Consider the following 14,500-nt stretch of genomic DNA (forward strand, 5'->3'; position numbering starts at 1 on the left):
AAGGAACTACTGGTGGAACTTCAGAGGAACATCCGGTGGAATACCCTAGAGGAAGATAAAAAATATTTCTGAAGGAACTTCCGAAATCCTATTTTCCGTGAAATTCCTGCCAAATATCGTCCAGCATTCCCTGTGAAGTTCCTGGAGGTATTACCGGAGAATTTCTTGGAAAAACTCCTGGAAGAACTCCCAGAGGAACTCCCACATGGAAGTCCTGAAATAATTCTTAGAGAAGTTCCTAAAGGAATTTCCGAAAAAATAGCTGAAGGAATTCCCAGAAAAATTCTTTTTCTTCTTATTGGCATTACATCCCCACACTGGGACAGAACCGCCTCGCAGCTTAGTGTTCATTAAGCACTTCCACAGTTATTAACTGCGAGGTTTCTAAGCCAGGTTACCATTTTTGCATTCGTATATCATGAGGCTAACACGATGATACTTTTATGCCCAGGGAAGTCGAGACAATTTCCAATCCGAAAATTGCCTAGACTGGCACCGGGAATCGAACCCAGCCACCCTCAGCATGGTCTTGCTTTGTAGCCGCCCGTCTTACCGCACGGCACGGCAGAAAAATACCAGGAGGAATTAATGCAGAAATTCCCAGATGAAATCCTGAAAGTATACCCAGATAAATTGCTAAAGAAAATCCCTGCGGATTGTTAGGAAGAAATTTCTGGAAGAACTCTTGGCAGATATCTGAGTAAATTCCGAGTAAAGTCCAGAAGGAATTCTAGTACACTTCCGTGGAAAATCTCCCGGAGAAATTCCTGAAGGAATTCCTGGAGAAGTACCTGAAGAAACTCCCGAAAAAATACCTGTAAGAATTTCTGGGGAAATACTTGGACAAATTTATGAAGATATTTCTAGAGGATTTCTTGAAGGATATTCTGAAGTAATTGCGAAAAGAATTCCAGATTGGAATGCTAGATGGTTTCGCTATTGAATGTTTGGAGGTATTCCCGGAAAATTTCCTGGAAGTAATCCCGGAGGAATTAAAGCAAGAGTTCCGAGAGGAATGCCCGGAGAAGTTCCTAGAAAAATTTCCTAAGGAATTTCTTATAGATTCACAAGTGAAATTATGGAGCTGAATCGGAGGATTTCGTATATATTTTTGACGGAACTCTCGAATGCATGTCTGACAGAAATGCCGGATTCTTCCTGAAGAGAGAATAGCCGAAGAAATATCTAGAAGTAAATCTTGGAGAGAAGAAAAGAAATCTTCAAGGAATTTCCTCGTGAATTTCCTAAAAAAAATAGTGGGGGTTTCTAGATAAGGAGGAATTACAATTACATGAGAAGGATTTTCGAACGATTTTCAGAGGAATTTGTGGATAACTTTCCGGAGGAATTCAGAAGTTCCCAGGGGAGCTTCTAGAAGGATTTCAAGGTGAATTTTTGAGCCCGAAATGTTTCGAGTTGTTTTGAACTTTCATATATTATGGATCATGGATGCCCCAATAAGTTTTGGGAATCTTTTGAATTTCAACCACCTATTTCTGCCCAGTAACATTTTGATTTTATAATGGTTTTAAGGCACACTTGTAGAGTGGAAAATGGTTTTCAAGAGCGTTATAAAACTAAAAATGTTACTTGGGCTGTAAATGATTGGATCGTAAAGTGCACATGTTTGAGGGAATTCATTTCCGTACCCGTTCAATCTTTACACAATTTAGGGGGGGCGACGGTTGAGGGTTCGAGTCCCTCCAAGACACGTGGATTCTTTTTCGCAAATTTCATATCAATTTGTCCATTTCGAAACATGTGCTGTGCATATGCACAGCCAAGATATTTTACCCTTTTTTGCTTTTAACGTACAATTTTCAACTAACACAGCAACTAACATAGTAATAGTTTTATAACAACATATTTAAAAAGAACTTTTCTTTCTAGCATCCCGTTTTTTGAGGATTCGGAAAATCATTATTTGCAGACCCGATTTTTTCCAGATGCCGTTTTGATACGCACCTTATTCGACATTTTACCTACGCTCCATCTAGTAGTCAGTTATTAAGGACCAAGTAATGTTTTGTCCCTGGCTCAAACTGGTCGATAATCTTCCCTTTCACTGACAGTGACGGATGAGAATGAGACATGACAACTCAGCTGCCATGCGGGAAAGAGAGTACCATCTTTTCAGTGTTACTCTTGAAAAGGGTGTGAGGCATTTTATTACGGGAAAATAGGAAAAGTCATAACTTGTGGTGGAGCTACAAGCTTCAAATGGAACCGAACGGTTACATGGACAGGTGAGGTCCAGTTAGTGCGAAAGTCTTCAGGAATCTCCAGTGGTAAGACTTGCTATCCTCGAGGTTCGACGCGATGCTGAGGTAAGACATGGAGTTAGCCACCCCCAGGGGAGTGACACAACACCACAGTCACACAGTGGCGGGCCTCCATACAAATGCCGGACAAATCCTAATATGTTATCGAATCATCCACCGAACAGTAATTTTGGGACGCTTAATTCATTTTGAGGTTAGAATTGTTATCCAACATATACTATGCTACTCGAGTACTTCTGGAGGCGCAAGCCTTAAGGTTTGAAGCATTAACAGCATCCTCATTCTACATTGAAGCAGTGAAGCAAATCACCACACTAACCACCGGAAAGTAGACCAAAAATAGGTTTCAATACATGATACCAGATCGTTTCGAATCGTTCCCGAAAAAACTTTAGTCAAATTTTCTTTTTTCATACTAATTTGTTCGGGAGATGCTTTACAGCATTAACTTCAACAAGACACCAAAAATTAAATTCACAAGCTACAATCATCAAATTTTGGCTTCAGTCCATTTAATATTTGTGTGAAATTTAAAAAAATACGTGTTTCACGAAACGAACAAAAAAAAATTTTTTTTGAGGTTTTGTCCAGGTTTCCGCCATTGTGAATCAGCGCGCTTCACTTTTCGCAATGATGATTCAGCAACTGTAATACGCCTTGTCAGCTAGCCTTGCGAACAGAAGGCGCAGGATGCCAATACAGATATAGCAAGTTCGATTCATGCTCCGATATGTAAAGTTTTCGGGCTGGAAGCATTCTCGGCTCCCTAGGCATAGAATATCCATTGCACTTGCCACACAAGACACATGCTGATGCAATGGCGGGTAAAGAAAAGCTTTTAATTATTAACAGTGGAAATGCTAAAAGAACACTTAGATAAAAAACAGGCCAAATTCCAATTTGGATGTAGAGCCACTGAAGAAGAAGATGATACCAAAACAACGTCTAATGTTGACGACATATTTTAAAAACAATTTCTTGAAAACCTGCCTTGTGCCTTTAAGGGTTAATCAAACGTTTCAAACACAGGAATAATCCAATGTGAGCTTACATATCCTCTTATGAGAAAAAAGGAAGTAATAAATGTCCTTCAAGGAAGTATCAAAAACACCCACTGTGCGCGCCTGCTCCCTTCTTTGTGTCTTCCGAGAAAAAAATATGGTTCTTGAAAACTGTTTTCAGCACATAGCGGAGAGTCAGACCGGAACACATAGGTACTAACTTAACTAGTGCAGACTGGAGAAAACCGGAGGGGAGAAAAAAATTGCACCACCCATGAACTCACGCACCAGGTTCGCTAACGAAGCAATCCTGGGGGGTGGTGACTGGAGGGTTGCCTTGGATTTTCCACTTTTATTCGCAATGCTTGAGAGCGATTTTTTTTTTGCTTCCATGTTTTTTTTTCTTTGTGCATTATTTTGCTTTCCGCTGCTCCTGCGGGGCTCTCTCTCACAACATAGTTGTTGATGTTGAATGGAGGACTTTTTATGTGCGTAATTTTTTTTCCGGTTCATGATTCGTCCAGTTTACGCCGCCTGTTGCTTCACTTCAATGCAAGAGTGTGATTTTGCGCTGTTCATGTTTTTTTTCTTGCATCATTGGAGTTCCAATTTCAAATCGCTGGTGTGTTACAATAATTTCAACTTGCACTCCCCGAAATACTGTAGAGTAGAGTGGGGCAAGAGTATGTTTTCGATTTTTTGAAGTAATAAAAAAAAGATAAACTAGCAGCACTGCATCAGTTTGACAGGTATTCTGGCCAACTATTATCATGTGTAATTGTAAACGATTTGAATAAACAACAAGGGAGATATGGAGTTAGATAACTTTTTGGTCATTTTGCTAAAAATAATTGGATTTCCGCAACTAGTATTTCATTACCATATATACGTTCAATCAGGTGAACATTATACCATTTCGATAACCTATTGTATAGAGTACTTTATGGTACAGAACACCAATCCGGTTGGTTTTCCAAGAAGTCAAAACCATTACTTGAATAATTTTTGGGAATGTGGGGTAAAAGTACGCAGGAACCGGTGGGGCAAGAGTACGCATATGAATCTTCAAGTTATGATGTCAAACCCGTATCTCCGGCCGAAATAAGACTTCTTCCAAAACGTAAAGATCCACAACTAAGAAAAAGAGACAGAAATCGAAAATTATCACAAGTTTTAAGGATAAGTTGAAGTAATTTGGTGTTAGAAAGGACTTAGCGAACAAAGCACTGAAGCGAAATAATGAAATTGTATTAGAACTTGTTGTACACCTAAACATAGTACGAAAACACAATTTCATCTAAATGATAATTTCATTTAATCAAAAGAAACATTCATAAATTACGCAACGTTTAGCTGGGAGGGGTTGTGAGATGTGTGACGATCCATATAATTTTTAGAGGATTTATACAAATAGTGTAAGAGAGGGGGGGGGGGGTGATGAAATAGCCAAATTTTACGTTACGTGATTGGTGGACTTTCTTTAAGGAAAATGCCTTTGTATACGCCACGCGAAACCTGATATATATTTTTACCTCTGTAGTTTTGTGTATATATAAAAAACAATGTTTTTTCGTATGAAAGTGCACATTTTTAGGACCCCCTCCCCCTTTAAGAGTTACGTAATCTTTAAATATTCCCTAATATATGCTCATTAAACATCAATTAAATGTTATTAACTCTTATTTGTGTTAATATATACTTAAAGCACATGATTGGATAAATGCGTACTCTTACCCCACCCGATGCGCACTTTTACCCCACCGGTGGGGTAAGAGTGCGTTTTTCACTTGTCTTGCAATAAGAGTTCTACTAAAACGAATCTCAATAATTTCAATATTTTTTCCACTGGGTAACATAAAGGAAGAGTATATGAATCATCGACACTGATTTGATATGCAGAAGCTTGCTTCATAAGGGCCACATGATCGATTGAAAACTAAGTGCGTACTCTTGCCCCACTATACTGTATAGCTGAATAATATGTTGTCTTACAAAGTTTGCAGTTGATCACTGTGAAAGTAAGTAGGATACTTAGCTATATTATTGCAATGTCTCAGGTGGGAAAAACAATAAAAAATTAAAACAGCAGCATTTTTCATTGAGAAGAAATGAAATAATGAATTAACTGATTTTCAATATCCAATGCTCGAGATCGCTCTTTTTTTCTATGCTACGTAGGAGTATTATAATTTTATTGTCATCTCCCTTTTCCCAACCAAATTTTAACCATTGCTGGCAGATGGAACTTTAAATTTTTACGAGCATCCATGGTTATATGATAAATAACGCATTTTGTTCTTCCTTCATCACGAAATTAAGCAGCTGGTGAATATATTGCGGATTTTTCCCTTTAATAGACTCACAGTCAAAAAATTTTGTCACATCAAAATATTCTCCCACTGCATTATTTTCACGTACACTGTGTAACAGATTTTTGATTTTTTTCTCTGATAGCTGATTTCAATAAAAAAAATATTACCTTTCCATCAATAAAAATGATAATATTAACAGAAATGTTGCGTTATCTGTTGGTCGTTAAGGTTTACTATGCCATTGAACATAATTTTTATTTTTTGATCGGGAGATAAAAAAATTTGTTCAAAAATGTTGTCATCCAGTGTAAGCTCATTCATAAAGCTTTTTGACAGATCTGTTGTTTATGTTTGTACTGCACCTGAAGTTCTCCAGTTCGGTTAGCTGCTTGTTTCGCATTTCTCTGAATTGGTAAGTAATATTTTCGAGAGCTCTGAATGTTAAATTTACTTAAAAATAGAACAAATATTTTAGGAAAGAACATGGCAAGCAACTCTCCATTTAAAGATTTTCACCAATCAACTGAAGCAGTAGAAGAATGCCTAATCGACTACGATTTGGAGGAGTTGGAAGAGTTGGAGGATTCAGGAGAGCACGATTGGCAGCAGCAAACGCTTCGAGTGGAAGCTAACAGGGCAACTGATAAACACCACGATTTGTTTTTCTGTACATTTCTTGTGTACAAACGACAATTTAAAGGACAGTCGTCAGGAACATACGTCGCCCGCGCCCGTTGGGAAATTTCAGCAGGAAGCAAAAGAGAATTTATACGCAAAATTTGACTTCTTTCGGAGGAATATTGGCTCGTGAGGTGGTGTTCGTGACAAGTGCTGATGGAACCTCTTGCTCGTCGTGGAGTTCAAGCGAAAAACCTGTCGAGGATGAGTTTCACAAGTTTGCACTTTTCCAATCCGGTCGTCGAAATTACACTTTGGATAAATTGAACGAAGAAAAGAGCAACATACTACAGAGTTGGAGGGGCAAGGATATTTCCCTGTTTCTTCATATTTATTCACTTTCAATTAGCAGTCGATCAGTGTGGAACTCTGTCAAGGACGTCTTGATTGATCCAGCAGAAAAGGATCGATCTGGTGCTGCTATGACTCATGCAGTATTTGAACTTGCAGACGAATTGAGAGCTTCTCACTGCAACAATATGGATGGACACGGAATGGCATGGTCATTTTGGGCCAATACTGTTTTGAATGCTCCCGCCCATTTGAGGGAGACCATGAAGGATCATCCTCCGCAGCACTTGGCTCATTTGTTTCGTGCCAAAGAAGGAATGCGTGTGGAAGCAATGCGTCGGGAATTGCACGTAGCGCACAGCGTCAATAATAGTTTTCATGAGGAAATTGCTGGTATACGTCAAGTGTATAATGTCCTGGAAGCCGGATTTCAAAGCGTTGGCGCCACTATGGAGATGTTAAAGCAGCGTATAGAGGCATTAGAAATCCGCGATAAGCTGAGTGAATCTCTTATCAGTGCCATGGAAACTTCTGTGAACGTACAAGAAGATCAACAGGGTAAAACGTTGAGCTTGGAGATAACTGACGTTGATGATACTGATCATATGTGAATAACGATTGAAATAGGATTTGGAACATTTTTTATTTTCTTTTTTTCAACGTACAGCAATAAAATCTTAAGCTGAATTTAGACTTCGTTCAACTGGTATCTCGTACAGTGACATCAACTTATTCCTCTGGGGCAGCGTATGCCGGGTCGAACTTTCCCCCGGGTATAAAACCACATTTTCAGAATAAATTGGCCATGTTGAATTTAGCAAATGAGTACATTATTTCTGCAATAGACATTTTAGTATCCTAGTTACTGTTTTCTTGGTAAAAGAGTTGCATTCTTCGTTTCGTGAGACCAAAAACAATTTCGGTTTATATTATAAAAAGGTACATATGCCGGCAAGAAAATCAGGAATACCCCTATCGATCGGAAATATTACACAATTTTCATGTCACAATGGATGCGCGCGCCGTCCATAACCCATATAGAGTGATAACCTGGGTATGTTTCGACGAGCTTACTTCGCAATGCAAACTGTTTGCAATGTTGGAAAAAAGTTAGTCTGGTGAAAGTGCCTTCTGTGTAGGAACATTCCAGCATACCGTGTTGTCCTATCATGCAAAGGCAAGACACCCTTGCCTTTCGAACGAATTCTCCCTTACAAACAAGTCTTTTACCTTTTGCTGCATATCCTCGAGAACGGAGCATACCCCGGTTATCAAACGATATCTCATCTAAAAACACCAGGTTGAACAAATCCCAATTCAGATTATTCAATTCGAAGCTAAATCTATAAATGTCCTCATGCCGTATTTGGATAGCTCTTCGTTCAAGGCTCTTCCAAGTAAAACCTTCGCTGTGGAGAATTCTGCATATACTTGAAGCTGAAATAGTCATTTTGAAAGTTTTCGTGAAAGTCACTCTAGCTTCATCTAAAATAACAAGGGACGTCGTTTGTACAAGTCAACTAGCCACTGACGGTGCCCATAAGTGATCTTCACGATACCTGCGTGCTGCTTTCGATAGAGAACCCCGCTTTTTTCGTAGTTTTGGATCCAATTGGAGATTGTAGTTTTGTGCTTGCCGTAGATTACCGATAACTTCGCTCGAGTCATCCCGAGGAAATAGTACCCGTATAAGACATGATACATAGTATTATCGGATGCTCTTCGCCGTTTAACTTCAGCAATGATATCTGCCATTTTGAGTCTAGTTGTTTGACCATAGATATTCAGAATAAAGTATGTTAAGAACTTTTGAACTGATTGGAAATTATTTCAAAAGATTATTGGTATTACCTGGTTTTTTGAATGAATTTAAGAATTCCTCCCAGACGTAAACACTAGATATTTCTTTGAATGTTTTTGTTTATCTTTCGTATCGATAGAGGTTTCAATTTTTCTAGGATACCATGTGGAAACAACCTGTTGTATGTAAAATTTAATTGTATGTACAATTGAATTGATTTATTATGCAAAAATAACCAGACATATTATGCTATTTGCTGAGCTTTATCGAATACCTTCATGTAAAGATTCCGTAATTTCATTTTTTTTGTGTTGATACACATAAAAGCAATCTATACTCAAATTTCGTATATAGGATGATATCAATATTTCGACCATATCATATGAGCGAGAAAATATTTTGACGTTTCTGAACATTTGTCGGTAAGTCTATCAATAAATGAAATTTGCAATAAGTAAGCCAAGACTGTTTTAGGTCTTAAGTAGTTGTAATGATTTTCATGGGAATTTTCACCTCATGCAACAGTTGAACGGCATAGCGTGTTTTGGGCATAAAAAATAGTATTTTGGCCGATCCGGCCAATTTTCAAGGCCAAGTTCGTCGAGCTGAGTCGATGGGTATATAACACTATATCGGACCACCTATCAAAAATTCATTTTTGGAGTGATCATATAGCCTTTCGGTACAACTTTGTTGTACGAGTTAGGTAAAAATGTTGTGATATTCTGTTGCCAAAAACTCATGAGGCAAAACGCTTATTAGCCGGCAGCTCTTAGGGAACAATGCACCACGCATCGGCGAATCAGCATTTTGGTATGGACAGTGCGTGGAGACGCGTAGCACATTGTAGGTTAGTCCCACAATGGCGTTTTGTCTCCAGAAAGCGTTACTTGTTTCATTAAAATTTGTAAATTTTTGGTTTTTTCTACCTTTCTATCTATTACAGTGGTTTTGGACATAAACGGGGATGGTTTTGGGCATAAACCTCCCCCCCCCCCAAAGACGAAATTTTTAGAAGAATTTTTTTCGAAGAAAAAAATGTTCGAAAATCCCCCCCCCCCCCCCGAACAATTTTCTGATTACGCCACTGATCTATTATTATGACACTTTTTTGCCTAACCTACTTAATTTTAGGTTTAGGTTAACACAGCCATCACAGGCACGTTTTACCAAAGAGCTTTTTACCTCAAAGCGGTGCTATGAGACCTCTTTCCATAAATATGTAAGCAAACAAAATCTCATGATTTTAAGAAAATTGTTGAAAAACCGAGGGATCAAGATGATCCGAATACAATACGTACATTTGGAATGTAATTGTTTTAGAGGGATTGATTTCAACCAACTAATTTTGCCTCCAGCAAATGTCAAAAATAAAAGATAAGTAAAATAACGTGTTCCATTAGGGTAACGGTACCAATAGTGGAGGTATAAGTAGATCCACAAGAGATTTTTTTTTTAATTTGATAATTATGCACAATTTACAGCGTTAATATCTTAGCCAATAGATAAACTAATAAACTTGATAACAAAAATGAGATTGATGCCATCAACAATTACCAAATATTGCTTGTACCACTACCCGAGTAGACGAAAATAGCTTAATAATATCAAATGTTGATAAGATAGCAAAATAAGATATGGACATGATTGATATAAGAGATAAAAGATCAGACGATAATATCAAAGTTTTGCATTAAACTATCATCAGTAGATCAAGTTATGATATTTGTAAGAAGTGATCAATATCATGTGCCATTACTTTGTTCTTATCCATAGCATGTCTTGATGTTTAAATGATATTTCGGTGCAAATTTTTGATATTTTTGCCTGTTAAGTTATCTCTTATATCAATCAAGTCCAAATCATGTTTTGTTACTCTGTTCATGGTTTCTGACCGGGTATGGGTACACTGTTCCTTGGTGCTATCCATTGGTTTCATATGAGACTCGCCACTAATGGTACAGTTGCACCACTATAGTAGTCAATTTTGTTAAGGAAAATCATTGTTTTCAATAGTTTTTCAAGCGAAATTTTAAGATAAGTTGCATTTAACAGGATATTTAAAGCACGACGCCTCAACTGAAACCATCGTAAAGTGTATAAATATGATAAATTTAATTAAAACCCACTACCTCCACTATTGGTGCTACCTCCACTAAGGGTACGGTTATCCTATCTATTTTTAAAATTTTCCAAGAATGTTTATTTTGCTTATGATGACAAGCCTACTAAGCAAAGAGAAAATCTTTTATGATTATTTTCATTGTTAAACACCACAGCCGCACAACAGTCACGCACAAGAATGATTTAACGCCGTGGCCGTGCTCCGATATGAATCTATTTTAGTATTTCTCACCACGCCACAAAAGACTTTCCTCTCGGAAAGATCACGTCGTTCTCAGCGCCACTTATTGATTATTCACTTCACACCCAGCTGGGAAAATGTTGCCTTGAATGAGTGAAGAATTCCAAACTTTCATCGGTCGCCTTCCATTTATTTCAATTTTATAGCTGTCCATGTCGGGGAAAACGATTAACCTCCGCGAGATCAATCGTTTGCTTCTCAAGGGCAAACGTGCAATGCGGTATCAATTAATGTCAATCAAATCAACACTTTTCTTTCCGTTCGCTTGGTTTTTCCTTAGCTTCTATACCTTCCACGAGGAAATTGAATTCTCTTTTGTGGGAAGGTATTCCAAAAACGAGTTCTAACTCAGATTACAAACCCAATCCAAGGGCGGTCCTCCTTCTGCCTTCAGTTAAGTATTGTCCACGTGGACAATAGCGTTCACTGAATGTCGACAAGAAGAAAGATACTCACTGTCTTGGATCCGATTTGGTAATCGAGCCGGTTCTAAAGTTTTGCTTTGATAAGACGTCGAATGAAAAAAGTCAAAGTTCAGGTGTGGAATTTCAAATTTTCGGGAGATTCTCCGTCAGCGATGGTTAAGATCGAAAACAAACCCACTCGAGTGGAAGAATACATAGCGGATTTGAAAGACCCTGGCCAAAATTTACGACCACGACCACTAACATCTGGTTGAGATCCTCACGTAGGCGCTAAGTGAGTCCGTTCGGCAATGTTGTTTACTCAACAGTTTTCCCCGATGCGGCTCATTAACTGCGAGTCTTCCGAAACGCGTGCACGATCCCCTGATCGCAGTGACCAGGGCGCGGAGATGATTTCCCCAAGTAGATCGCACCACCTTGGTTCGCATCTGTTTTTTTCGGTCAAAAACAAGACGCAACGCACAGGAATCACTCCCCCTCGAAATGAACAGCTCAATAGTTTTGTTGCAGTGGGAGGAAAACAGTTCACGCAAGATCGTTTACATACGTTTTTCTTGTGGAAAACGGTTGCTCAGAAATATTCGGTATCACGTCGCTGGCAAGACAGCATCGGTTACAGATTTGATAATTTACTGCCATCAACACGAAAGGCGGACGTCTTCATATTTGTGTTCGTGAGAAATTAATTGCCTGTGAACACATTTTAAGAAACGATGTGAATATTTACAAAAATCATAGCAGTTCATATTCAGCTTTAATTATTTGTTAAAGAACGTGAACAAAGAAATGCATGTTAGAACTGCAATTATCCTACTAAAAAATTCCTTCAAACTACATATTTTTACGCTGTTTATAAAAGGTAATCAATGTGTTTTACGATGACAAAAAAACTAGTATTTGTGTTGATATGTCAGAAATATACAACATAGATTATTTAGCTGATTTTGACCTGATACATTTTGACTATTTATAGTCATTTCTTGTCTACTTATGATCAATTGCGTGTTCGTCATTGGTCATTTATAGTCATTCACGGATTTTTGGTGAATATTTTCGTTTATATTTTATCACTTACACTTGCGGGTTTCTTACGATTACGCATGGGCCAATAAAAGGGCATACATGATCTTCTTCGTCATTCATAAATAAGGTTACATAAATATCAACAGCGCTCGAAATTGTACAACATAGTCCATGAACAAATTCGGAAGGTGCACCCAACACCACATATAGCTATAGTAATGTAAACGAAACAGCTGAAAACTTACACTTGCATATCTAGTAATGGACGATGTCCGGTTAATGAACGAGCTCGTTCAAAGTTTTCGTCAAAATCAGAGCATGTGATGACGGTAATAAATCGTCGCAACTACTTTTCTGATGATGTTCTGTTGGACAAGGTGGTGGAGAAATTTAATCGACCGTACGATGCAGAGGGGCTTCACAAACATGCAGCGGAGGTTGTACTTAACGGTTCAATTAGACACCGTTGACAGGACTAAATCGATCTTGGAGGCGTACCGTACCGAACCTTTTCCACTTAAACGGATCATGGTGGGACGGTGTGGACAACGACATTCAGACAATTTTACTTTACTTTGTATCTGATGGAATTCGATTATTCAAAAATTTAAAAAATCGATTAGTTCATTACTAAATACAACCTATCTTAATTAAAAATAATAACAACGCTAGCGACTGTAGTGGCTTTCAATTGATAGTAAGCTGCGTTATGCCAGTGAAAAAGAAGATGATTTTGATCACTTTTCTTCTAGTTACGCTGCCAACGATATGACATCGCAAGCAACGGAACCGTCTAACGTGTGCCTATCGAAATTGTAATGATCAATTAGGTACCATGCCCCCACTCGCAATGGCATTGATTCTTTGCCAAATACCGTCAATTTCGAACTTGGCTGTAATTTATATGCGATGTCGATTTCATTAAGTGATTAGATGTTCTGAATTTACATACACCCATTATTTGGAGGGAAAGATTATAAATTTGATCAAGCTGATGAAATTTAATTACCATTTACGAAAACTTACCATTTCTAAGAAACGATAGTAGACCAATTCCAAAATATCGTAAATAATAAAATATTATTAAGAGTTTATATTTTTTTATAAAAATGATAAAACATCTCGATATGCTTGTACTCTAGCATACTTGAACGATAAGTCATTTTCGAGATCTAATCGAAACCGTAATGACATATTTCGTTCTAATCAAGATGCGCAATACCACCCCAGATAATGCAGCTAGCTACGTCGAACTCTATAATGCCTCCGCTAACATTAGTCAATTTTCCGCCACACAGCGAATTGGATCCACGAATGGCAATACACCCACCACCTTCGGTGGTGCCAAATGCTGCAGCAGGACGTGCGCTTTTGTATTAGAAACTCCCTAACTCCAAATTCAGAAATTTATGTTCCAATCGCACTTGCCAGTTAACGAATCAAAGAAAAACGATGAAAACTTACAAATGTAAGTTGTTTACAAACGCCATATCAAATATGACCTCACAATGAATTGTAGGTATATCTTGCAGGTAAATTTTATTCGTTGCCCACAAATTAGTTCTAATAAACGAATAAGCCTTTTGGAAAACTATTTCCGTTGTTGCATACGCAACACATTTGTTTTAGTAGTACTTAATGGAAAAGGATAAAATCTGTTGACTTTCTTTTATCTTCATTTAGAATATTTTTTTTCGAATTTTAAAAGGAAAAGGGTTCGCATCGCAGTGCCATTTCGTATATTTCCTGGAATCCCATAGAGGATTCAGGGATGTTCGTATCTGGAGCATCGGCAGATAAAATGCTCCACGCTGTTCGCAACTGGAGCACTTTATCTTCCGATGCCCCAGATATGAACATCCCCGAATCCTCTATGGGATTCCAGGCAGTATACGGAACGCACTACACTGGCAGATGATGAGGATGCGATGCCAAGATAACAGTAGAACCGGAAAGGGCCCCATCGGAATTAGGAGACCCTTGTGTGACCAGTTCTAAGTCTCGATATGATTATCTGCCCTTTCTGAGAAACAGGGTCGCTCCAGGGATCAGTGGTGCCTTTGATTTCCCTTGGAGATAATGTTTTATTGGTTTTCCAAATTCAAGCCCAGTCCTGACCGAAGACACTTTTTGTCAACTTTTTCACATCAGTATGGGACAGAACGGGAGTAATCTAGACTTTCTTGCCCTACACAGGCAAGTGAGCCAGCTTCAACGTTTCCCCTAATGCCACAATGGCTGGGGATTCAAGCAAATCGGGTATTTGGTGCCATGACTGCGAGAAGTCCTTGGATCTGGTAGTGTTTGAGGGGAATTACTCTG

At 38.4% G+C, this 14,500-nt stretch overlaps 1 protein-coding gene across 1 annotated transcript; it reads left to right on the forward strand.

Moving 5' to 3' along the window:
• The first annotated feature begins 6,078 nt into the window (after nucleotides 1–6,078).
• On the forward strand, nucleotides 6,079–7,175 carry LOC134223114 (uncharacterized). Its single transcript, XM_062702251.1, is given in 2 exon segments — nucleotides 6,079–6,391; nucleotides 6,394–7,175. Coding segments are annotated over 2 exon segments (1,095 nt in total).
• The last annotated feature ends 7,325 nt before the right edge of the window (nucleotides 7,176–14,500 follow it).

Source organism: Armigeres subalbatus, chromosome 3, assembly GCF_024139115.2.
Source record: "Armigeres subalbatus isolate Guangzhou_Male chromosome 3, GZ_Asu_2, whole genome shotgun sequence".
Classification (NCBI taxonomy): domain Eukaryota; kingdom Metazoa; phylum Arthropoda; class Insecta; order Diptera; family Culicidae; genus Armigeres; species Armigeres subalbatus.